The sequence below is a fragment of the Magallana gigas genome, chromosome 1 (genome assembly GCF_963853765.1).
Source record: "Magallana gigas chromosome 1, xbMagGiga1.1, whole genome shotgun sequence".
Taxonomy (NCBI): domain Eukaryota; kingdom Metazoa; phylum Mollusca; class Bivalvia; order Ostreida; family Ostreidae; genus Magallana; species Magallana gigas.
Window position 1 is genome coordinate 26,844,919 of NC_088853.1, and position 27,924 is coordinate 26,872,842.

The 27,924-nt window shown below is 31.8% G+C and overlaps 1 protein-coding gene and 1 long non-coding RNA gene across 16 annotated transcripts in view; both read left to right on the top strand.

Annotated features, from left to right (window-relative positions):
* The window catches only part of LOC105317843 (uncharacterized), a 62,115-nt gene extending 40,090 nt beyond the window's left edge, over positions 1-22,025 (top strand). For 4 of the 14 annotated variants that reach the window (XM_066065100.1, XM_066065102.1, XM_066065112.1 and 1 more), the window contains 6 exons: positions 6,760-6,845; positions 7,208-7,417; positions 8,730-10,130; positions 11,235-11,402; positions 11,752-11,825; positions 12,150-13,196. In XM_066065100.1, the coding sequence (XP_065921172.1) occupies positions 6,782-6,845; positions 7,208-7,417; positions 8,730-9,568 (1,113 nt within the window). In that variant the 5' untranslated portion in view covers positions 6,760-6,781 and the 3' untranslated portion in view covers positions 9,569-10,130; positions 11,235-11,402; positions 11,752-11,825; positions 12,150-13,196. Of the gene's footprint in view, positions 1-4,360; positions 4,504-4,831; positions 5,173-6,759; positions 6,846-7,207; positions 7,418-8,729; positions 10,131-11,234; positions 11,403-11,751; positions 11,826-12,136; positions 13,197-20,118; positions 20,293-20,586; positions 20,661-20,986 lie in introns of those variants that run through there. The other 10 variants (XM_020063034.3, XM_020063035.3, XM_066065139.1 and 7 more) reach the window with 10 other exon arrangements.
* A 1,147-nt stretch (positions 22,026-23,172) lies between these two features.
* Positions 23,173-27,561, top strand: LOC136269833 (uncharacterized). Of its 2 annotated transcripts, none has more exons than XR_010707403.1 (4): positions 23,173-23,405; positions 25,643-25,816; positions 26,121-26,194; positions 26,468-27,561. It is a non-coding gene; the product is annotated as an uncharacterized lncRNA (long non-coding RNA). The 2 variants fall into 2 exon arrangements; XR_010707409.1 differs by having other exon boundaries at positions 23,173-23,400.
* Positions 27,562-27,924: the final 363 nt, after the last annotated feature.

The following is a 27,924-nucleotide window of genomic DNA, read 5'->3' on the forward strand; positions in this document are numbered from 1 at the left end:
ATTATCATTTTTGTAGACCAAAACTTAACACGAAAGGACATGCTCATAAACCTAGATATTTGACGATTGCTATTACACATGTACATGTATCTGGAACTACTTGGAAATCTGGTCGTGGGGTCAGTCCGTTTAAGTCGGGCGCCTGTAAAGTGCAAAACAAAATCGAAGCGAAACGAAACGAAATTGAACGAAACAAAACGAGACCAATCGAAACCAAACCAAACCAAACGAAACGGAATTTAAACAAAACTAATATCAATTTTGACTACATAAAAGTAAAAATAAATTTTTGAACTATTAAATATAACTACTTGTATGTTTCAGATTGCTGCTGTATATTTGTAAGCCGATTATCCGAAATTTGCAAAAAATTATATAATTATGTAAATAAGTGATGTACATTCCTATACTTTTTAATGTTTCTAATTTGTTTCATTAAAAAATATTTTAGGTGTTTAGAGGGAGAGAGAGAAAGAGAGAGAGAGATGCCTTAAAACTTATCAGCAACATCACATAGCAAAATATACATGTATACGCAAGATTGGGAGAGAGAGAGAGAAAGAAAGAGAGAGAGATAGAGATATGATGATGCTACTGAAGGGGACATTCTAACAACAATTTTCTTTCTATCGATTTGAATTATTGTAAAACTGAAACGATCGAATACAATGTTATTTAGAGCATACTGGTTGGTTACCAGTTTCTAACATATAATAAGAATTGTTTTAATATGTATATCATGAATTTAGACGTCGTAGTTTGATAAAATGAATGAATGTAAAGAGGTTTTACCTGTGTATTACCTTAAATCAAACATAATACCCTCTTTCTTTTCCTTTCACACGCACGCACATCGTATTTGATTCATTTTTACAATATTTCATATCAAAATAAAAAAATCGTGTGGTTGGAATGTCTCCTTAAAAACTGTAAACGTACTATATTTAGGGTGTACAATATTTGGCGGAATATAATTTTTCAACAAGTTAGCATGGATTTGATTTAGCGCATTTCTGAATTTACCTTTTTATCTACTTACATACTAGTATTTAACATTTGGCAATGTACTTGATTTTGCAGACGCCGTTTTCAGACAAAAACGCAAAATATAATACACAGCCAAAGGACTAAAGACAGTTTTTTAATACGTTTACAGTATAATCATCTTTATGTTGCAAGTTAATTTTGTCAAATTACGACGTCCAAATTCATGCTATACATATTAAAACAATTCTTATTATATATTAGAAACTGGTAACCAATTGTATTCAATCGTTTCATTTTAACAATATCTCAAATCGATAGAAAGAAAATTGTTGTTAGAATATCCCCTTCATCATCATCATCATCATCATCATCATCATATCTCTCTCTTTCATTCTTTCTCTTTCAAAAACTTGCGTATATACTTTGCTATGTGATGTCGCTGATAAGTTGTTTTAAGGCATCTCTCTCTCTCTCTCTCTCTCTCTCTCTCTCTCTCTCTCTCTCTCTCTCTCTAAGCTTCTGAATATCATTTAATGAAACAAATTAGAAATATTAAAAGGTATAGGAATGAATCATTTATTTACATAATTAATATAACTTGCAAATTTTGGATAATCGGCTTTAATTTTACAGCGGCATTCTGAAACATACAGTTAGTAATTTTTTTTGTTATACTTTCATGTTAAATACTGAAATCTGATTGGTTAAGACGCAGTTAATAATATTTACTATTACCCTCAGCGTTAGCAACGCACTTGGCAACGGGTAACATTAAAAAATGTTACATGCGCGAAAATTATGCGCGTACGGTTCGCTGTAGAATTCACGTTATTCCTATATAAAAGCAGTAAAATTTTCTCAAAATTTTTAAAAAAGACATTCAGTATAACAAAATAAATAGTGCCTGTTTGGGAGGATAACAGTTGAAATTGACACCCCTCGAAAACAATTGTCAACCTCCGCTTCGCGTCGGTTGATAATTGTTTTCTCGGGGTGTCAATTTCAACTGTTACCCTCCCAAACAGGCACTATTTATATAATGGTTCATTTCAATGAATTTATTTTCACTTGCATGTAGTCAAAATTGATATTAGTTTTGTTTAAATTCCGTTTCGTTTCGTTTCGATTTTTGGTTTCGTTTCGTTTGGTTTCTATTCGTTTCGTTTCGATTGGTTTCGTTTCGTTTCGTATCGATTTCGTTTCGTTACAGGCGCCCGTTTAAGTCCGTGAAGTTTGTGCTCTCAATTTAACTTTAGTTATGATCAAACAAAAAGTAGATTATGCAAAGCCAAAAAAAAAAATACAAAGAATACATCATACATGAAGTAAAGGTTATTGATTACATCTACTTAAACTATAACTGACCTTTAAGAAGCTTAATAGTTCCTCAAAAAGAAGATTTTGAAAGTAAAAACGAATACGTGTACTCATATGTGATTTTTCAGTCACGTATATTTCTAGGTTGTCAGTTCGAAATTGAATGAACTACCATCGATTTTCTTAAGAAATAAAGAAGGGGATACTTTTTTAAAAAATGGGTTATAAGCAAAACTACTTTAACAACATTTTAATTTTCTGCGTATTTACTCTCAAAAATAAATACCGAATGCTGAAGGAAATCACTATTCTACAACCAAATCGAGATAGGGTTCCCACCCTCGCCCCCCCCCCCCCCCCCCCTCCCAAATTTCTGGAACAGTTAATGTTAAAGTGACAATATCTATGAATCTACACAGAACTAAGAATAAAATCTTCAAGATTTTGGAAAATACACTTTCGTTTTCAAAACTTCTTTTTTTAGACTCGCAAAAAAGCCTTTAATTTCAAAGGAGAGGGGGTATTTCATTTCATAAAATATTATCATTTTTAAACTTTTAGGAAGAAGTCGCAGTCTTGGATGTATTTTTGCTCAAATGGTAAGAACTGTACGATAGGTGTTAAATATTCTTGTCTCTTTCTATGAGCTGCACATGTAATTCCATTAAATCAACCCATTTCTCAGTCCTGTACTTATTCCCGTCCCTATGAGCTAGGCGCTCCTCTCTATCACGAGCTTAGCGTACTATCGTAAGTTTCTGTTCATCTTTTTTCTCTGTTTTCACTGCCTTTACTTAAGTCTTAGCAGCATATCTCTGAGTCATTACTATGAGCCTAGTTAACTATTGTAAGTTTTGTTCATCTTTTTTCTCTGTTCTCACTGCCTTTCTTTAAGTCATAGTAGCGTCTCTAAAACAAGCATGTTGAGCACGCAGGTTTTCTTTTATATTGTACAAAAGCTTAAAAAGTCGACATTCACGGACAAATACTTTGTTGGCAAGTTACAGAGACCCTAGGAGATATTATTGCTGAATATCAGTATAGAACAACGGTGTAATGGACACTGCTTATGAAAAAACTTTAAAACAACTGCCAAAAAAGCTATGATGTGGTTTGTTTTCGTTTTTTACTTCCGCAAAAAATAATTTCAATAAAAATTAATATAAGAAAATAATTGATGATCTAAACGATTCTCCGGGTAGAAAATATTAGTAAAGGATGTTCCATTTTTAATCATATAGGTAAGTGAATAACTTACTCGTCATATTTGACAAAGTCATATTAATATATATTAATTTGATTTTACTACAGGATATTTGTTCATACAACGAATTCAGAAACTGCTTTCAAATAATTAACGAAAAAAGTAAAACTGTTCAATTTCTACAGAAAGCTGTCTTGAAAGGATAAGTTTATTGTACAGTAACTGTTTGCACTTTTTTGAAAATTGACAATGATTTTTAACACTGTGTGTTAACATCAAACCACCAAAACATGCATTATTTAATACTGTTCTGATCAAAATAAAATTTATTTTCTCTTTTGTTTTTCATTAGAGGTATTTTATTCTTTTGACAACTGTGATTACTTATATCAGATAGTCCGTCAATCTATTTCATTTACACCATAAAGGTATGTTAATAAATATTTTACTTCAATATTTCCATTTATTACATGTAATAAACATTTATATTTTTTTAATAAAATATCTCGGAAAATCCTTTTTCACTCTGATTCCCCCCCCCCCCCCCAATTTATATCTATTTAGTACATGATAGACAAATGTATTAAAGTTAGAGAATTTGGTTCTAATATGGATCGAATGCCATAATCAAAAAGGTAAATCTTCAAAGGCTAGATAAAACAAGCTGTCTCGATAAAAGAGCATTCATTGTGAAAAAAAAGAGACTTTTGTTAGTAGTTTTAAAATAAAAATGACAATGATCCCGTAGGAAGTGATTTCATTTTCACTTTCTTTTCTCATGAAATGCTTTTAATTTAATTGAATACATGTAACCGGAATAGAAATCAGAGATTAAACAAATACAAATGTAAGTATAATAAAGTGTTTCTATCTAAGTAACATTTACTTTCACTTTAATTTCTCATGAAAACACATTTTTTAAATTCGATAGATGTAACCGGGGTAATTGACAACATATAGTTCGTATACGTTTTCATTTCATCTAAATCAAAAAGGTATGTTGATGACTTTTTTTCTATTTCAAGATTTACATTTATTGTTTTAAAGACATATTAGGGTAATTAAGGTAAATGGAATTGATGAAATATTATGAAGTATCGATTTATTTCAAAGTTTTAATTGTAAGACAATGGTGTTCATTTATAACCAATAAATAAGTCGAAAATTACAAAATTCGGAAATGTTTTACTGTAATTATGATTTAAAACAATCTGTTGTTTTGTGTACATATTGATTTGTTTAATGACAATGTTGGCTATAAATCAGATACTTGCTGCAGTGGTTTTCAGAAAATGCGCTCTTTAAATAGCTGTGATTGCACAACTACGTATATAAATGGAAACTTTCTTCCTGATATCATTTCTTGGCTGGTGATATTCAATACTGGGTAACATGAATTGTTGATTTTGGCTGGTGATATTCAATACTGGGTAACATGAATTGTTGATTCTAGAGATTAGCACACAAACGCTGAAAACATTTTAGGATCAAGTGTTATATTGTATGTTCTTGTACCACCATAAACATCAGCTAAACTTTATTATCGGATTTTATGTAATGCTCTTTAGGAATGTGGAATTACCTTTAATTTGGTAAATAATTTACTGTGCATACATTCAATTTCCGTGGCGCTGATGTATTTTCTATATTTTAAAGGTTATTCGGTATGTTATTTTTCATACATTTTCACATAAAGAAAAAGGTTAAGTTAAGTAGTTACATGTATATGTATCATTTTCGGTTTTTAAGCCGGTGAAACGTTTTAAGTTAATGTTAGATGTATGTTTTATGGAATATTAAGATGTAAACTTTAAATACATACAATTCTAGACAGAGATAAATGATCTGCCATCTTTTATGAGATTGTACCAAAATAGGATTAAAACAGTTGCATTTATTTTTAATTTATAATCTTTCTACATATGTAAAACAAGCCCAAATAATAAATATGCTACAGTTTTTACTACAAATTATTTCATATTTGTTTTTTTTTTCAAAATGCAGGTTTTTGAAATATAAACTGGATTTAGTTCATAATACAAGAGTGTTATTGATTTTAAAAAAGCTGTGTTGCGGAATTGCTTTATTCTTTGTATCGATTAAACTTATGCCTTTTATTTGATTAATCTGTTCTATAAATAACTGGGTTTTTTAAACTTCCCGATGGTTTTCAGAAAATGCGCCCGTTAAACCTATACTATGCCCTTTTATTTCACGTGCGAAATGAAACCTATTTATTTGTTATAAAGATACGGTTATCATTTGATATTTATTAGTTTGATAAAATATTGGCACTTCTGATTGGTCGAAAATTTGTTTAGATACCTACATCAATAACTTTTAGGCCGGATCTACTTTTCTCAGCTGATATTGTTTAACACTATTTATAAAACGGGAATTTCCAAAAATGAATTTGTCGACAAAATGTTACGTTGTGTCTGTTTAATTGTCTGCAAACAAAATACAACTTTATGAATATAACAAAAATTAAAAGTTTAACCTTTAAATATAATCAATACACATTATTTAATTCACTCAATAGAAAATAAAGCGTCTTCTCACGATTTCTCTTTCTTGTGATCAATCAACATTTACTGCTGTGCTGGCTGTTTCAATTCCATGAATGATTATAACGGACATATAGGCCTATACACTTTCACGGTGACACTGCTTTTCAAATTTGGTAACGATGAGTTTTAAATTACACACGTACATGATCGGTCATCAGAATAATCATCGTAAAGCAAAGATATGAGTAGTGCATCAACTCCTTCGGCGCATTCCAAGCGGCAGATATACCATTTAAATATACCTCACTGGTTATCTAGTTACTACAACGTTTACAATAGATGCTTATACATACTACATGTATTTTTGTCGACATATCAACTTGTAGTTTGGTCCACGATCGCGTCTTCTTGCATGGTTATTTAACACATGTATATACATTTTTGATCAATGCCACTTTGAATTTTATGATTTGAAATGATAAGAAATGAATATAATAATTTTCTATTGATCGACGTATCAATGAAAAAATTGACCTTAAAACTTTTTCATCAGTGTGCTACGCATAGTACTTTGGTTTAAAAATTTGTATAACCTTTGGATTTCCTACTAGTTGTCAACAAGTGACTTGTTTAAAAATCTATAAACGTGTCCTTTAATTTACTTAAACGCGAAGAAAAGAATTGTTCCCGCCTGAAATGCGCTGGTTTTAAATGAATGTACAAATTCATTTTAAATTTCAGGTTTTAAGGCATTTCGACAACGATGGAGCAGGAGGATGGAACTAAGTGTGTTGACTTTGAAAGACTATCTAGCAGAAAGCGGAGAGGTAAGTTTAGTAATTATTTTTCAAATTACAAAACCCTTTTCCAGCATATTTATGCTATATGTTTTTTATTAAAAAAAAATTGCGGCAAATATTATAGTTAAAAAAAAGAATTAAAAAAAAAGATAGAACTTATACCGAAAATCATAAATAATGTCGTTAATTCAACAGTTCTACAAAATATCGTAACAGCTATCAAAAGATTAATGAATTAAAAAGAATTATCAAAACATTTATACCGAAACAGTGCTTAATAACATCAATGTATTTCTACAGGACACATGCATAACACTTTCTATAATTGCATGGTGTTATTATTGACTTTATTATGAATGTAATAGAGAGCTTTAATTCTTCTGTTATAGGATCTGATGATGAAGCTGATGAACCTAACAGAAAACATAAGCAGCTGCGACGAAGTTCTCCAAATGCAGATAACAGTGGAAAAGAGAAGAAACCAGATACAAATAAAACAGAATTCAGCTCTGAAATCAGAGAAGAGGAATCTTCATGCGAATTAACTTCTCTTAAAGAAGAAAGCAATGAAGTGGAAATCTATATTCGACTTAGTACAGGTAATGGTTTTCTACTAAAATTGTTCATCAGACAGATTGCAATGAAAACGAAGATTTTTGTTTTTCAAAAACCAATGAAGATAGGAAATCGTTGATATAAAATAACTTTAATTGAACAGTGTAGTGGAATGACGCAACCAAATACAAAAAAAGACATCTAAAAGGCAAAGATGTATAAACTTTAAGATCAATTCTATGTAAGAATCAAAGATTTATTAAAGGGTCTGGCCACGAATAGTCACCAATTTTTCTTATATTTCTTACATGGACACACCTAGGTGTAAAACGCAAAAAACCACTTAAAGTTGGTTGCTAGGGGTAACCGTTGTCATATTAATTGAGGCTAAAGATAGAAAAGTAGCAAAACTTGCCTACTTTGAAGCTATATTAGAAGGTTTTGCGCACTAATTTAAACTATCAAAGACATAAAACAGCCTTTGTCCTATTTTCAATTATTTAATTATTTCAGAAAATTGATGGAGAAACAATTACTTTTAAAATGTTACCATGGAAACCGTTACAAATTTTTGAAATCAGTTTTTTGCTGTTTTTATATCAATGTACATATGTCTATGTTACTGGAACAAAAAAAGGATATCGAAGCGGTTTGTTTTCATCCAATCATACAACAATAAGATTGAACCAATAAGGATAATTAAATAATGCTATTAAAAAAGTAGTAAATAAATTATAACAGTTACAGTTGTACACTTTCTATTAATGCTATCAGAAAATCGCACAATATTCAAACATATGCTATGAAATATAATATGTCCGACATACGCGAAGTAGTTTATTGAGAACATACAAAGTACATACGTGTATACTCATAAAATTTTTATCTGAAACAAAGCCTGTTACATGGTGTTTCTGCAAGATTTAAGGAATAAGGAATCATTCTTTGAGTATTATGAGGTGATAATTGGGTCGGGGCGTGATCAAATATATCATAAAGCCTTCGCGCTATATGATAGACTTGATCACGCCTCGACCGAAATTATCGGGCTTTATGATAGATTTGATCACGCCCCGACCGAAATTATCACCTCATAATATTCAAAGAAGATTCCTTATTACTTATATTTATATAATTTTAAGCCATCGTACCATTAAATATTTATATATAAATAAGCAAACTCCACTGGCGCCTCAATTTGGTGTCATTTGTAGTTATGAGTTTTATAGTACAAAACCGATACGTAGTGTTATCACAGGCAAAGACACTGGAAAATCTAAATATACTTTCATAAAACGTGTGTGTCTATTGGTAACACCATTAGTGATATAAGCAAGTTTAAATACACTTTTTTAGGTTCAGATGATGAACCTGAGGGAAAACATAAGAAGATGGTATCTAGTTCTCCAGACGTAGATAACAGTGAAAACGAGAACAAAAAAGATGCAAATGAGATAGAAGCCGTCTCTCAAGTTACAGAGGAAGAATCTACTTTTGATTTAACTTCTGTCACAGAAGAAAGCAATGACGCGGAAGTGTCTAATCAAATCAGCACCTTTGAAAAGGAAATTGGTGTGTCTGCAAATTTTAAAAGTACATCTCTTCAAGATGACAATGAAAATGAATATTTATCCAACAACGAAGAGGAAGCTGATATTGTATTATATGAGAGGTCTACTGAATATAACTTTGAAAGAACGGAATCAGAATCAGGCGCAAGCACAAGCTCCGAAAATGATGAAATGCTGAGAAATGAATACGTTTATAGGTTGCTACGCTTCAATGAACCGCACAATGAAGGTCTTCGTCCAAAACTTATTTCTTCAAGAATAACCCTAGAAGAACACGTTAAAAACGGAAGCAAGGGCACTTGCTCTCGGTTCATTTCCTGCTGTGAAACCATGAATGGTTTAAATCGATTGATTGGTCTCACAAATGAATCTTCGCGCGTGCGTGAAGTGGTGCGCATCAATATTACGAAGCTAAAAGATTTTGAAGATGTCGAAATCATAAAACTGACTGACGAGAATGTAAGAAAGAAGCACATTGAGCGTTACTCCAAACCGTGGGAATATGCCGAGAAATTCGAGGAAGTCGTGTTGGCCCCCAGATCGCACGTCCCTGCAGACTGTGTCGAAAGAATTGGATTTGTTCAACACAGAACATTTACTAAAGATGAACACATTACTCTTTAACTGTTTTTTTGTCAATTTATCATTTTATATATTTTTACATTTTTTTTTATTTGAGATTGTGTATTTAAAAGTGTTACACATTAGATATCAAATCTATTTTTAATTTGATTGGTTTTTTTTATTTGATCTTCGATTTCCTAAGCATTAGGGCATATAGGTTATGACTGATATAAAATAATCTAACTAGCACATAATATGATCAGAATAGATGAAAGTTAGCATGGCAGATATTAAATAAAACACACGAGTTGTTGTAATCATATACAGGTGTGATTCTGAAAGATAATCCATAACAGTTAAATAATTTGAATGATATGTAGAAACAAAGAGCTTGTGATAGATTTTTTTTTTATTCAAACGAGCCTACTTTCACTTTCCTTTCTTAAAAAGATGATGTGTAATTTTGCAGTTTTTTTTTTTGAATTCCCAGAACGTCTTGCAGTTTCATTTTGAATTCCAAGAACTTGAGATGAAATAGTTTTTTCACTGTTATTGTGTCTTTTAACGAGGAACTTTATCAGTAAGTGTGTGGATATAGTCTATTCCGTTTTCTCTGCAAGTCGTGAGTATATGTTTAATTCAAATGTGTAAAATCTATTTATAATAAACGTTTTGTTTTGCTTGCTTTCACTTGTCAACGTTTTGTACTTTCTTCTTTATTTATCAATATCATATCATATTTAACGTTTAAATTTCAACGGTTCCTTCTTTTAAAATGATTATTGACAGAAGTAATATTGTAAGCATAGTATAGGTACGTAAGAATAGAAAAAATATCATAGCTTATTACAAAATATTCTTTCTCAACTCGCGTGCGACTTAGTATTCATTAGTTAAAACTTTAGCATATTTGTTCATCATTGATATTTTGAACATTCTTTTGTTCGATTTGTATTGCCACATTTAGCATTCTTCACCCCCCCCCCCCCTTAGCTCGCTATGTTCATTCCTCGGCACCGTATTTTAAAAATGATTTTTTCAGAACGGCTTTCAGAAAATGCACACTTAATTATTTATTCGATAAATCAGAAAGGCGGTTTACATCGTGTCTGCTTTGCCTTTATTAAAAACATTTCCCTTTAAACATCTATATTTAGAGTTAAGCGATGTTATGCTGGATACTCGTCTATTTTTAAGATCATGTTTACATTACAACTAAAGTCTGTAAAGGCAAGAGATTTCGTATTTTCTATCCTTTAACAATATATTCTGATCATGTAACGCATAAAAATTAAAAGACATTTGCATCGTCTGTGTTTCAACAAATGAAAAAGCAAAAGATAAGGATGTATGCATTTATTTAAAAACATCTTAAAAATATAGATTTCGGTAAAAAGTATGAGATCTTTAGGTGAACATAAAACATTGACCGTTTTGCATAAATCGCAATTTGATAAGTTGCCATTATATTAAAATATCAATTGATTAAAAAAACCGATATTGTATATTCAGCTATCTTTCAATTGAACTTCTAATATTTCGACTAAATAACCATGCTACCTGTCACCTATCATTGAAACAAATCTATTAGAGTATTTAACAAGTGGCATATTCCACTACCGACTTCCAACACATCTTTGAGGGGAAAAAAGAAAGCTTGCAAAAAATAAAGGTTATAATGGATGACATTTTTCAGCTATCTTAATTCTTATATTTCTTTCTTCAGTTAGTTACAGTTTAAAATGTCCAACGTGCCCAAGTGGATCACCGAGTTTACCATAAAAGATTGCAATGAATGTGCAGATAAAAAGCAAGAACAGAAAGCAGAGAGGGCTGAGAGATATAAGGCTAGAACTGTTCGGGCCACCGCTATTGCGAAAAACCAAGAAAAAAGGTAAGAGAGAGAGAAAGAGAGAGAGAGAGAGAGAGAGAGAGAGAGAGAGAGAAAGAGAGAGAGAGAGAGAGAGAGATAAAGAGAGAGACAGAGAGAAAGACAGAGAGAGAGACAGAGAGAAGAGTTAGTTACTTAGTTTGTTAGTTAGTTAATTAGTTAGCTTTGTTGGGAGCTTGAGATAGAAAGAGTTAGAGAAAGAGAGAGAAAGAGAGAGAAAAAGAGAGAGAGAGAAGCGAGATTAGTGTGGTTAGTTTTATTTCAAAAAATCATCTAAACGATATTTTTCCGACCAACCTTATTATCAGCTATTGTCACACTTGTACTATTCCTGGATTTATGATAATTTTAGATTGCTTGGACTTTTTTCTACGACAGCACAGAACGACAAACATAATTCTATTCCACTAACGAGAAAGCGGAAAGGTCTGTATCACAAATATCAGGATAAAAAAAGACCAAAAGAGTAACACATCAGGATATAAATTTTGTTACGAATAAACTAAACTGATCGATAGTTGTTTACAATATATGTTAAAACTATATTTAGATGATGTCATAGCAGGTTCAATCAGTTATTGCATTCCTTCCAGAGTTTTATATATATATATATATATATATATATATATATATATATATATATATATATATATATATATATATATATATATATATATATATATATATAATGTTATTCTAGTAGCATTCTCATCAAATTTAAGCTAAAAGATTGTCAGTTATTTGTTTTAGGCCCTCAACATGATGATGAACAACTTCATCAACGTAAGAAGCTAAGATCCAGTTCTCGAAAGACGAATAAAAGAGGAATTGATATCACAACAGGTTCCGCCGATTCAAGTAGTACATCTTTTTTTATCAACAAGAAGAAGGTTGGTTTATCTAGAAATCAAAATAAAGAAGATATTGTTGTACATGGAAGCGAAATTGAAAAAGCGCAAGAGATATCACAACTAGACAAAAGCCGGGAAAATGCAACAGGTTCCGCTGATTCAAGTGGTACGAAGTCTTATTGTTTGAACGAGGAGGTTGTTTTATCTAGCAGCCAAGTTGAAGAAGAATTTGGTTTAAATAAAAACGAAATTGGAACACCAGTAGAGGCACCACAACCTGACGAAAGTTGCGATAATGCAGATGTCGAAAAAGACGAATATGTATATAGGTTACAACGTTTTCACGAAACCCACCGGCAAGGGCTTTATCCCAAAGATATCTGGTCAAGAACAAGTCTGATGAAGCACGTTGAAAGAGGGAGTAAGGGAGTTACATCACGGTTCATATCCTGCTGCAAAACACTTTTTGATTTACAATGCCTTGGAGGCATTACTAATGAATCTACTCGCGTTCGGGAGGTAGTGCGTATCAACATTACGAAGCTGAAAAACTATCAAGACGTTACTGTGATTGATCTTACTGACGAGACTGTACGAGAGAAACACATTAATCGTTCATCAGACGCATGGGGATTTGCATCAAGATTTAATGAAGTCATCCTAGAACCAAGAACACATGTGCCAGCTGACTGCGTCGAAAAGATTGGAATTGTTCATCGCAGAAGGTTTATTCAAGACGAACACGTTATTCTCTGACTTTTGAATATTCATTTTTTTTTCACCTCGATTGAGTGTGTACATTGATTTTAGATTCTTTGATTTTTTTTAGTTCAAACAATGCGATGGTTAAAAACTTAACTAATGTTCTTTTAAAAATCTGCTGTATGAAGATATGATTTATTTATAAAACCTCTCATAAAAATTTGAATAAACTTCCGTCCATATATTATCTTATTCTTTAACTTTCTAGCATATATTACGTCTTTTCTAATGAGCTTTTACTTAACCGACACTGGAGTCACCAACTGTCAAAATCTTGAGCTCACTGGAATAGTCTGCTACTGAGATTTGATGCAGTGAGACTTTAACAGGGAGTCTTCATTAATTGTATTTAGACAAGATCCCCATTTACTCAGTCAATGTGTAACGTTGGTGTAACAGCAATACCGTGTAATATTTCAAATTGTAAGTTTTGAAAACCATTAAAACTGTACTATGACATGTAGTGATACAAACAGAATTAAAAAAAAACCCCAGAGGTATATTCTACTTCTATAGTCTTCTTACTTCGTACAGTTTAATTATTTTCTGTTGGTTTCCATCGACGTTACCATATCTCCTTTGTGACTGTAGTGTGTTATGAAGTTAGATGTTATTACACTATATTTAGATCTACCAAGTATGATGCCCTCTACTTCTTACGGAAACTTGTAATAAATCATAGTTCTCTGCAAACAGCCAGACTGAAGTCAACATGCCTCGTTTATCGATTGGTCAAAATCTACAGCGGCTGAAATCTAGATGCCATGTTTATCGATTGATTGAAACCTACAGCGATCTACGAAAAATCTCGGACTGCAAGAAATAATCATAAAAAACCAATTTATTGTTTAAATGATCGTTTATAATTAAACCAAAGATGCATTCAATGAAAGAAAATGAGTCATTTACTTAAATCATAACATCCTTTCTTTGGTGATTCATACGGAATATGAAGGTGACGACATTGCAGATAAAATACATAACCCACGTTATGTTTTTTCTGTATTGATCACTACCTTCGTAACCCGCATTGATCATTATAAAAAAAAAACATGTTATTGTTTATATTTACATCTTTCATTTTACAAACACATAAATTGATTTCAAACAGTAAGTAACTTTCACTAGATCATTGTTAATGTATAACAGCAAGTTATAAAAGAAAGAACCAAATGGTTTTCTATTGGAATTTGAGTCTGACATCATCTGACCAATCAATAAACAGGGGTGTACATTTTAGTCCTGTCAGTTTTAGTCGCTGTAGGTTTCGACCAATCAATAAACGGGTTGTGTAGATTTCCGTCTGGCTGTTCTTAAGAGACTATGAATTAACTATAAGTTTCCGTAAGAAATAGAGATTTTCACACTCGATAGCTGTAGATATAGCCTAATATTTTGCTGCAGTTGTTGCCAAAACAATAACCGCGTCCAATTTTCTTAAATATACATTTCACGAGAAATGTCGGCTAATGATTAAGGAGGATGGATGGTGAACTTATTAACCATCAGATCAACCTAATATTTTATTTAATCATTTTAAAAAATTATCTATTATTTAGTAAAGAAAAAAAAAATCTTCAAGTTGTTATTGTAGATATGTTGCGTTATTTTTATGTAGAGCCTTTCTTATAAAGGAAATTAAAATGTCTCATTCTAATGTCTAATAATCGACAATAGAGCTCTTTTAACGAGAGCAGAAACATATATTAACCTCATACTAATAATGAGTAAGAGTGTATAACTTTACCACGTACTGCGTGTTCACAGTAGTAAGGGAACGTAAAAACCTATTACAGCTTACTCCACTTATATTGAACTCGCTTATTTTGAAATTCCGCTTATTTTTAAATAGAAATAAATCCCCAGTTTTTACCTCTCATATTCTTTGCATTGATTTCACGGATATAATGACATCGGTTATTTTGAAATATCGCTTATATTGAAGCCACTGATCGGTCCCCAAAGGTGATAATTAGTTGTTTTTATAACGGTTATATTGAAGTTCTCCCTGGCGGCTGTCGTCACGGTTGGTGGCAGTAACTATGCCAGACTGACCGGTTGATATACAAAGGTGTGAATTAATAAGTTCTCTTCATGTGTGTTTTTATACTTTTATTAAAAAGTAAAATTTATTCACTGTTTAATTTTTTTGTTTTTACGAATACGGATGTATTGAGGCTAGACGTAATATGGAAATCCCACGGAAAAGAAATACCTTATCTGCGGACGCTAAATACAAAATAGTTATGGCTATTGATGAAAGAACAAAGCCTTAATTCGAAATAGCTAAGGATTTTGAGATTATCGCGTGTACACTTACGATGATATACAAGCAGCGTTCAGCAATATTTGAAGCGTTTGAGTGTGGTGATTTTTCACTAACGTTTTTCTGAAACGTAAAAGAATGCGATCCGAGATTATGATGAGGTTTAAGATAGTAACAAAACGAAACTTACAAAACTTTCGGATATAATTTTAATCAAACTTTCAAGGACTAATGTTCCATGTAATCCGTTTATTGTAATAGATAAATGATGATCTAATAATTTTCGGGTTTGGTTTTCTATGCTTACATCGGGATTGAACTTTCAAAAATGGCGGCTTCACGTCAGTCAATTTCGCTTATATTGAAATACGGATATATTGAAACAAGTTGCTGTCCTTTAAAAAAGGACTACAATACGTGGACCATTTGTATGTGTTTACAACGAAAAAGTGAAAGCCTTAAGATTATCAGAGATTCCACCGACTCTAGCCCTCTGTTTTTAACCACTAAATTTGTACGTTGTATTACGAATACATGTATGTATAGCCCTGACTTTTTATCTTAGAATTTAAAGATTCACACTTCTAAAATAATTATGATCTATCTATGAATGAAGTTTGCATGTACAGTATCAGGCATTCGGTGAATTCTACTATTTGCGCAAACATTACGATTCGCACTACTTTGTTAACTATGCAAAAACAGCTTTGTGTAAATTAAAAATTTCATATTCATATGATGCATTTTTCTTGAGATTTAAACTTTTATACAGTGACATAATTATTCAATCATACTTTAAAGCTGCTTGGTCCGATTTTTTTGTAATTACAGTATCAATTTTGTTTTCATATAAATCATTTATCTTAACACGTTATGGACTTTCTCATATTTACACCAGCAGAATCAGTCTCCGTTCAAAGTTAGAAATATTCAAAGTAAATAAAAATAATTTCTCCTTGGGCAAACGAAAAAACAAACCAAAATGCATCACGGGAATGTTTAGAAATAGAAACCGCTTGGTTTCGTCCCCCGAATGATTGGGGTTATTCAACCCGCTTGCTATGCATCGATTGTAAAGAAAGCAGACTTTAGAAATATTAGCGAACAAAACGTACACATGTTGATTTGTAATTTGTCTGATCATTTCGACCTTTATTTAAAGCGATGTCAAATTCGTAATACAACAATACCCGTCTCGTCGTCAGGGGTCAAATTTAACATGAGGCGAAATAACGCGGTACCTTTTAATGTCGTTTGTTTTTGTTAGCAAATTTTGTACGTATTTTTCTTCATTGAAATTTGGCATAACTGACGTGTAAAACTACTGCAATGTCTATTATTATACATATACTAAGCATAGCCATCGTTTAAAAGCGTGCATAAAATTTGATATAAAATCGGACCAAGCAGCTTTAAATGCTTAAAATATTTAATCGGGAAGTTCTCTAGCCTCGCCTACTATTAAAGTAAAGTTAAGTTACTTGTGTATTCGGAAAACAACAAAAAATTGCAAATTATGCTATTTGATGCATGTTGTAGTTTCGGCATAACATTAACTTATTTTATAATACTAGTACTGATCATCATATCACATGCCAACCATTTTTAAAAGGAATACTTTGTTTCTGTACTGTTTACCGACAATTCTACAATTACATGTACAGCGCCATTGAACTCATGTGTGCATATGGCACGGAATCTCGATCCCGATTCAGATAAACGTGTGCTAGCCTGGTTCCCTGAGCTACCCATTACGCACAGGAACCAGTCTAGCTCATGCGCAGGCTGAATTTTCCCCATAGCATCCGGTTTAACCTCGCTTATATATTTTCTGCGTGGACCTCAGGGTCCACGCAATAATTTGCATGGTCCCTTGAATTTCAATATATCCGGAGTAGGCTGTAGCATCTTTATATTGCTAAATGTTTATGAGCCGTTTTTTATCACTCTTAACCTATGCCTAAAAGTGCTTAGTAGTCAATATGTCCTTAAGGAATAACTGCATGTATACCTTGAGACGAAAAATACAAGACCCCTAATTATCATCATTTTAAAAGATGCACCATTACTACATGTAAACAAATTAGCCTTGTAAGTGTAAGGGATAATATAATTATATTTCTCATTCCCAGGTGCAAATCTAGTTAAGACGGAAAAACATGAGTATGATCATTGTATAATTATTCATTTGACTATGAACCGACTATGAACCACTTTTTCACTGTAACAAAACATAGATAGAAAGATATATATCCTGAAATACTTTTTTCTTGTCCTTTCAAGTTTAAAGATTTTTTGGTTTCACGAGTTATTCTGTGTTTTTACCTACTCGAGTTACCAGAGTTTGAATTTTTAATGAGTATCACTTTAACTGATTTTCAACCTGTTTTGTCATGGTGTAATGTATCACTAGGGTCTCAGGGTGACATCAAAAACAACCAACAGGAAATAGTTATCATAAGTCAATCTGTGTAACTCTTTCCATGCTATAATGTAGGCGGGTGTAATTGAATTATCAAAGCCTGATATTTTACAAAGGCATTTGTTCTTTCACTTTAATTTTTTGCTAAGCTATATTCTTTCTTGCGCGGGATTTCTTAAACAAGGAAAACAATATACCCCAATATGTTTATAGCGGTAAGGTAAGTAGTAATGTATCATCATCATTTTTGCTTAAAATAAAGAAATTATAAGAAATATTTTCTCTATTATTTGCCAATTCGTCATCAATGTTAAATTTACGTGAAACAGTCTAAATTTCGTACAAAAAAGCGTCGACACGATATTTGTTGTTTTGGTCTACGTTTTGGTGTTTAAATGTTGGAATAAATATTTAACAACAAAGATTTATTTTTGCATGGAATTACATGTATCTTCGATTCCACATGTTTCCTTATAACCCCTGCTCAAGACATGTTAGTGAATTTTGTTTTTGCTTAAATGATACAGATTCACTAGATGCATATAAAAAATTCTGCAAGAACGTGGATGTACTAGCATTATGATTAACTAATGACAATTTCAATGTACTATGTTAGAGTTGAAGATACATTGTATGTGATAAATGAAATTCGTGACAATACTTTGTAATCGATTTCAATGACGTTTTTGTTTATTCGACTTTGTTTAATAAGAAGCAAAATCATTTGATGATTGTCAAGATTACCCGCTACGGAAATATCAGAAAAAATGCCCGAGGATAAGTTATTTAGGCAATGAGAAATTATAATTGATAACTTCAGTGATGTCGCCAGATCAATCAGTCAGCCAAAATATTAACTAAAAGATATGATATACCATTACGTGTTATTTCATTCATTTTTAACCCAACTAATGACCGTTTCAATTAACGTCCCGAATTTGCAACAAAACCTACTAGAAATATAAATTCAAATTGAAACCGTTTATTTGGTACTGAGAAAAATATGTATATTTCTCAATATGCTTTTTATTATCTTAAATGACAGGGGCATGTTTATTTAAAAAAACAACCTAAAAATGATAACTGTCATTGGTCAGTCTCTTTATAATACTACTTCTCGGTAAAGTTTAAGATTTATTAAACAATCAGGTGAGTAAGTTGTAGACAAGTGACCTTTAATCATTTTTATTCATTTAATTAATAGGGCATTCAAAATTTACTTCGTCCTTGATCGATATACTCTCGTCAGGTCTATAAATCATGCATTGACCGATGTCAAAACGCTATGACTCTTTTATGAAAATTAACCAAAAAACTAATTCTCTTCATTCTCTTTAAGCGTAAAAAAGTACAATATATTGTTAACAATGTATTTGTATTGATTTCGCACGTGTCAAAACCAGTATTTTGTCATAAAAATTTTCATTTAGTATAGTGAGGCCTTTATACTTATCTATTTTTAGTAAAGTAAGGTCTATAACAAAATTTAAAGCACGATCAATGGACAGAAATCCACCAATCATATGCTTATGAAAATTTGATATTTTAAAAAGAAGAATATAAATTTCGAAAAACCATAGTCACAAAACTTCCGCATTGCAAAGGTAAAACGAGTTTTATATTTGATTTTTCGGGTCATATTAGGTCATATAAATAAGATTCTTGGTATTCTTGCAACATTAGACGAAAGCTTTAATACTGGCCATAAATGTATGTTTTAATCGTTTTAATAATAATAATAATCCTTCCTCTTGTACATTATATATTCAATAAATCAGAAAGGCGGTTTACATGTCTGCTTTGCCTTTATTAAAAACATTCCCTTTAAACATCTATATTTAGAGTTAATCGATATCATGCTGGGTACTCGTCTATTTTGAAGATCATGTTTACAATACAACTAAAGTCTGTAAAGGCAAGAGATTTCGTATTTTCTATCCTTTAACAATATATTCTGATCATGTAACGCATAAAAATTAAAAGACATTTGCATCGTCTGTGTTTCAACAAATGAAAAAGCAAAAGATAAGGATGTATGCATTTATTTAAAAACATCTTAAAAATATAGATTTCGGTAAAAAGTATGAGATCTTTAGGTGAACATAAAACATTGACCGTTTTGCATAAATCGTGATTTGATAAGTTGCCATTATATTAAAATATCAATTGATTAAAAAAACCGATATTGTATATTCAGCTATCTTTCAATTGAACTTCTAATATTTCGACTAAATAACCATGCTACCTGTCACCTATCATTGAAACAAATCTATTAGAGTATTTAACGAGTGGCATATTCCACTACCGACTTCCAACAGATATTTGAGGGGAAAAAAGAAAGCTTGCAAAAAATAAAGGTTATAATGGATCTTGGATGGACATTTACAGCTATCTTAATTCTGATATTTCTTTCTTCAGTTAGTTACAGTTTAAAATGTCCCACGTGCCCAAGTGGATCGCTGAGTTTGCCATAAATGATCGCAATGAATGTGCAGATAAAAACCAAGAACAGAAAGCAAAGAGGGCTGAGAGATATAAGGCTAGAACTGATCGGGCCGCCGCTATTGCGAAAAAACACATTGAAGAAAAAAGGTGAGAGAGAGAGAGAGAGAGAGAGAGAGAGAGAGAGAGAGAGAGAGAGGAGTTAGTTACTTAGTTTGTTAGTCAGTAAGTTAATTAGCTCAGTTGGGAGATTGAGATAGAAAGAGTTAGAGAGAGAGAAAGAGAGAGAGAAGCGAGATTCGTGTGGTTAGTTTTATTTCAAAGCCATTATGTTTTCTAAAAAAAATCATCTATACGATATTCTTTCGACTAACCTGATTATCAGCTATTATCAGACTTGTACATGTACTACATATTGTAATACTGGATTTATGATGATTTTAGATTGCCTGGACTTTTTTCTACGACAGCACAGAACGAAAAACAGAATTCTATTCCACTAACGAGAAAGCGGAAAGGTCTTTATAACAAATATCAGGATAAAAAAAAGACCAAAAGAGTAACACATCAGGATATAATTTTTGTTACGAATAAACTAAAATGATCGATATTTGTTTTCAATATATGTTAAAACTATATTAAGATGATGTCATAGCAGGTTCAATCAGTTATTGCATTCCTTCCAGAGTTTTTTTTATAAATATATATATATATATATATATATATATATATATATATATATATATATATATATATATATATATATATATATATTTTATAAAATGTTATTCAAGTAGCATTCTCATCAACTTTAAGCTAAAAGATTGTCAGTTATTTGTTTTAGGGCCTCAACATGATGATGAACAACTTCATCAACGTAAGAAGCTAAGATCCAGTTCTCGAAAGACGAATAAAAGAGGAATTGATATCACAACAGGTCCCGCCGATTCAAGTGGTACATCTTTTTGTATTAACAAGGAGAAGGTTGTTTTATCTCGCAACCAGGTTAAAGAAGAAATAGATGTATATAAATTAAAAAAGCACTAGAGGGATCACAAATAGACAAAAGCCGCGAGAATGCAGCAGGTTCTGCCGATTTAAGTGCTACGTCTTTGGACGCGGATGTTGTTTTATCTAGCAACAATGTAGAAGAAATTGTTCTAAATGAAATTGAAACACCATTAAAGGCATCACAACCAAATAAAAGTTGCCACAATGCAGAAGCCGTAAAACACGAATATGTGTATAGGTTACAACGATTTCACGAACCCCACTGGCAAGGTCTTTATCCCAAAGATATCTGGTCAAGAACAAGTCTAATGGAGCACGTTGCAAAAGGGAGTAAGGGAGTTACATCACGGTTCATATCCTGCTGCAAAACACTTTTTGATTTACAATGCCTTGGATGCATAACTAATGAATTTACTCGTGTTCGGGAGGTAGTGCGTATCAACATTACGAAGCTGAAAAACTATCATGACGTTACTGTGATAGATCTTACTGACGAGACTGTACGAGAGAAACACATTAATCGTTCATCAGAGGCATGGAGATTTGCATCAAGATTTAATGAAGTCATCCTAGAACCAAGAACACACGTACCAGCTGACTGCGTCGAAAAGATTGGAATTGTTCTGCACAAAAAGTTTATTAAAGACGAACACGTTATTCTCTGACTTTTGAATATTAATTTTTTTTCCATCTCGATTGAGTGTGTACATTGATTTAAGATTATTTTGATTTTTTTTTAGTAAAAGAACTTTAGCTCAAAGAATGCGATGGTTAAAAACTTAACTGTTGCTCTTCTAAAAATCTGCTGTTTGAAGATATGATTTATTTATAAAACCTCTTATCAAAATTTGAATAAACTTCCGTCCATATATTATCTTATTTTGTAACTTTCTAGCATATATTACGTCTTTTCTAATGAGCTTTCACTTAACCGATACTGGGGTCACCAAATGTCTAACTCTTGAGCTCACTGGAATTGTCTACTACTGAGATTTGATGCAGTGAGACTTTAACAGGGAGTCTTTATTAATTGTTTTTAGACCAGATCCCCATTTACTCAGTCAATGTGTAACGTTGGTGTAACAGCAACACCGTGTAATATTTCAAATTGTAAGTTTTGAAAACCATTAAAACTGTACTATGACATGTAGTGATAGAAACAGAATTTAAAAAGATACCCAGAGGTATATTCTACTTCTATAGTCTTCTTACTTCGTACAGTTTAATTATTTTCTGTTTCCATCGACGTTACCATGTCTCCTTTGTGACTGTAGTGTGTTATGATGTTAGATGTTATTACACTATATTTAGATCTACCAAGTATGATGCCCTCTATTTCTTACGGAAACTTGTAATAAATCATAGTTCTCTGCAAACAGCCAGACTGAAGTCAACATGCCTCGTTTATCGATTTGATAATCGTTGTTTCAACGTTGAAATGCCCGCTGGGTATATTGCTAAATGATTATGAGCCGTTTTTATCACTCTTAACCTATGCCTAAAAGTGCTTAGTAGTTAATATGTCCTTAAGGAATAACTGCATGTATACCTTGAGACGAAAAATACAAGACCCCTAATTATCATCATTTTAAAAGATGCACCATTGCTACATGTAAACACATTAGCCTTGTAAGTGTAAGGGACAATATCTATTTTTTTTATTCCAAGGTACAAATCTAGTTAAAATGGGAAAACATGAGTATAATCATTGTATCATTATTCATTTGACTATGAACCACTTTTTTCAGTGTAACAAAACATACATAGACATATATATATCTTGAAATCATTTTTCTTGCCCTTTCAAGTTTAAAGACTATTTTGCTTCACGAGTTATTCTGTGTGAAATGAGTGCTTTTTTAAAGATGTTTTCAGAAAACGACACATGTATGCAAAAATGACACATTTTGAAAGGAACTTTTTCACACGGCTTATATTGATGTTTTTATCTACTCGAGTTACCAGAGTTTGAATTTTTAATGAGTATCACTTTATCTGCACTTCAACCTGCTTTGTCATGGTGTAATATATCACTCGAGTTTCAGGTTGGCATCAAAAACAACCAACACGAAATTGTTATCATAAGTCAATCTGTGTAATTCCTCCCATGCTCTAATACAGGCGGGTGTAATTGAATTATTTACAAAGGCATTTGTTCTTTCACTTTAATTTCTTGCTAAGCCATACTCTTCCTTGTGCGGGATTTCGTCAACAAGGAAAATTTTTTATCCCAACATTTTAATAACGGTAAGGTAAGAAGTAACGCATCATAATCATTTCTGATTAAAATAAAGAAATTATAAGAAATATTTTTTAAACTATTAGCCAATTCGTCATCAATGTTAAATTTACGTGAAACAGTCTAATTTTCGTAAAAAAAAAAAGCGTCGACGATATTTGTTATTTGTTTTGGTCTACTTTTTGATGTTTAAATGTTGGAATACATATTTAACTACAAAGATTTATTTTTTCACGGAATTACATGTATCTTTGATTCCATATATGTTTCCTTATCACCCTTGCTCAAGACCTGTTAGTGAAAATTTTTTTGCCTAAATGATACAGATTCACTAAATGCACAGAAAAAGAAAAGCATAAATCTTAATCTTATAATCTTATACTAAAATAGAACAAATCTGCATGAACGTGGATGTACTAGCATTATGATTAACTGATGACAATTTTAATGTACTATGTTAGAGTTTAAGATACATTGTTGGTGATAATTGAAATTTGTGACAATACTTTGTAATCGATTTCAATGACGTGTTTAATTTATGCGACTTTGTTTAAAAAGAAACATAATCAGTTGATGATTGTCAAGATTACCCGCTACGGAAATATCAGGAAAAAATGCCCGAGGATAAGTTATTTGGGCAATGAGAAATTATACTTCATAACTTCAGTTATATTGCGAGATCAATCAGTCAACCAAAATATTCACTAAAAGATATGATATACCATTACGTGTTATTTCATTTATTCTTCAATTAATGTCCAGAATTTACAACAAAACCTACTAGAAATATAAATTCAAATTGAAACCGTTTATTTGGTACTGAGAAAAAAATGTATATTTCTCTATATGCTTTTAATTATCCTAAATGACAGGGGTATGTTTATTTAAAAAAAAACAACCTAAAAATGATAACTGTCATTGGTCAGTCTCTTTATAATACTACTTCTCGGTAAAGTTTAAGATTTATTAAACAATCAGGTGAGTAACTTGTATACAAGTGATCTTTAATCATTTTTATTCCTTTAATTAATAGGGCATTCAAAATTTACTTCGTCCTTGATCGATATACTCTCGTCAGGTCTATAAATCATGTATTGACCGATGTCAAAACGCTATGACTCTTTTATGAAAATGAACCAAAAAACTAATTCTCTTCATTCTCTTTAAGCGTAAAAAAGTACAATATTTTGTTAACAATGTATTTGTATTGATTTCGCACGTGTCAAAACCAGTATTTTGTCATAAAAATTTTCTTTTAGTATAGTGAGGCCTTTATACTAATCTATTTTTAGTAAAGTAAGGTCTATAACAAAATTTAAAGCACGATCAATGGACAGAAATCCACCAATCATATGCTTATGAAAATTTGATATTTTAAAAAGAAGAATATAAATTTCGAAAAACCATAGTCACAAAACTTCCGCATTGCAAAGGTAAAACGAGTTTTATATTTGATTTTTCGGGTTCTATTAGGTCATATAAGTAAGATTCTTGGTATTCTTGCAACATTAGACGAAAGCTTTAATACTGGGAATAAATGTATGTTTTAATCGTTTTAATAATAATAATAATACTTCATCTTGTACATTATATATTCGATAAATCAGAAAGGCGGTTTACATCGTGTCTGCTTTGCCTTTATTAAAAACATTCCCTTTAAACATCTATATTTGGAGTTAATCGATGTCATCCTGGGTACTCGTCTATTTTTAAGATCATGTTTACAATACAACTAAAGTCTGTAAAGGCAAGAGATTTCGTATTTTCTATCCTTTAACAATATATTCTGATCATGTAACGCATAAAAATTAAAAGACATTTGCATTGTCTGTGTTTCAAAAAATGAAAAAGCAAAAGATGAGGATGTATGCATTTATTTAAAAACATCTTAAAAATATAGATTTCGGTAAAAAGTATGAGATCTTTAGGTGAACATAAAACATTGACCGTTTTGCATAAATCGTGATTTGATAAGTTGCCATTATATTACAATATCAATTAATTAAAAAAACCGATATTGTATATTCAGCTATCTTTCAATTGAACTTCTAATATTTCGACTAAATAACCATGCTACCTGTCACCTATCAATGAAACAAATCTATTAGAGTATTTAACGAGTGGCATATTCCACTACCTACTGCCAACAGATATTTGAGGGGGGAAAAGAAAAATTGCAAAAAATAAAGGTTATAATGGATCTTGGATGGACATTTACAGCTATCTTCATTCTGATATTTCTTTCTTCAGTTAGTTACAGTTTAAAATGTCCCACGTGCCCAAGTGGATCGCTGAGTTTGCCATAAATGATCGCAATGAATGTGCAGATAAAAACCAAGAACAGAAAGCAATGAGGGCTGAGAGATATAAGGCTAGAACTGATCGGGCCGCCGCTATTGCGAAAAAACACATTGAAGAAAAAAGGTGTGTGTGAGAGAGAGAGAGAGAGAGAGAGAGAGAGAGAGAGAGAGAGAGAGAGAGAGAGAGGAGTTAGTTACTTAGTTTGTTAGTTAGTAAGTTAATTAGCTCAGTTGGGAGATTGAGATAGAAAGAGTTAGAGAGAGAGAAAGAGAGAGAGAAGCGAGATTCGTGTGCTTAGTTTTATTTCAAAGCCATGATGTTTTCTAAAAAAAAAATCATATATACGATATTCTTCCGACCAACCTGATTATCAGCTATTATCAGACTTGTACTACATATTGTAATACTGGATTTATGATGATTTTAGATTGCTTGGACTTTTTTCTACGACAGCACAGAACGAAAAACAGAATTCTATTCCACTAACGAGAAAGCGGAAAGGTCTGTATAACAAATATCAGGATAAAAAAAAGACCAAAAGAGTAACACATCAGGATATAAATTTTGTTACGAATAAACTAAAATGATCGATATTTGTTTACAATATATGTTAAAACTATATTTAGATGATGTCATAGCAGGTTCAATCAGTTATTGCATTCCTTCCAGAGTTTTTTTTATAAATATATGTATATAAGTATTTTTTTATAAAATGTTATTCAAGTAGCATTCTCATCAACTTTAAGCTAAAAGATTGTCAGTTATTTGTTTTAGGGCCTCAACATGATGATGAACAACTTCATCAACGTAAGAAGCTAAGATCCAGTTCTCGAAAGACGAATAAAAGAGGAATTGATATCACAACAGGTTCCGCCGATTCAAGTAGTACATCTTTTTTAATTAACAAGAAGAATGTTGGTTTATCTAGAAACCAAATTAAAAAAGATATTGTTGTACATGGAAGCGAAATTGAAAAAGCGCAAGAGATATCACAACTAGACAAAAGCCGGGAAAATGCAACAGGTTCCGCTGATTCAAGTGTTATTGTTTGAACGAGGAGGTTGTTTTATCTAGCAACCAAGTTGAAGAAGAATTTGGTTTAAATAAAAACGAAATTGAAACACCAGTAAAGGCACCACAACCAGACGAAAGTTGCGATAATGCAGATGTCGAAAAAGACGAATATGTATATAGGTTACAACGTTTTCACGAAACCCACTGGCAAGGGCTTTATCCCAAAGATATCTGGTCAAGAAGAAATCTGATGGAGCACGTTGAAAGAGGGAGTAAGGGAGCTACATCGCGGTTCATATCCTGTTGCAAAACACTTTTTGATTTACAATGCCTTGGATGCATTACTAATGAATCTACTCGCGTTCGGGAGGTAGTGCGTATCAACATTACGAAGCTGAAAAACTATCATGACGTTACTGTGATAGATCTTACTGACGAGACTGTACGAGAGAAACATATAAGTCGTTCATCAGACGCATGGAAATATGCATCAAGATTTAATGAAGTCATCCTAGAACCAAAAACACATGTGCCAGCTGACTGCGTCGAAAAGATTGGAATTGTTCATCGCAGAAGGTTTATTCAAGACGAACACGTTATTCTCTGACTTTTGAATATTCATTTTTTTCACCTCGATTGAGTGTGTACATTGATTTTAGATTCTTTGATTTTTTTAGTTCAAACAATGCGTTATTATTTATAATTAATTATCAACTATTTATAAAACCTCTTATAAAAATTTGAATAAACTTCCGTCCATATTTTATCTTATTCTGTAACTTTCTAGCATATATTAAGTCTTTTCTAATGAGCTTTCACTTAACCGATACTGGAGTCACCAAATGTCTAAGTCTTGAGCATACTGGAATCATCTACTACTGAGATTTGATGCAGTTAGAATTTATCAGGGAGTCTTCATTAATTGTATTTAGACAAGATCCCCATTTACCCAGTCAATGTGCAACATTGGTGTAACAGCAATACCGTGCAATATTTCAAATTGTAAGTTTTGAAAACCATTAAAACTGTACTATGACATGTAGTGATAGAAACAGAATTAAAGAAAACCCCAGAGGTATATTCTACTTCTATAGTCTTCTTACTTCGTACAGTTTAATTATTTTCTGTTGGTTTCCATCGACGTTACCATATCTCCTTTGTGACTGTAGTGTGTTATGAAGTTAGATGTTATTACACTATATTTAGATCTACCAAGT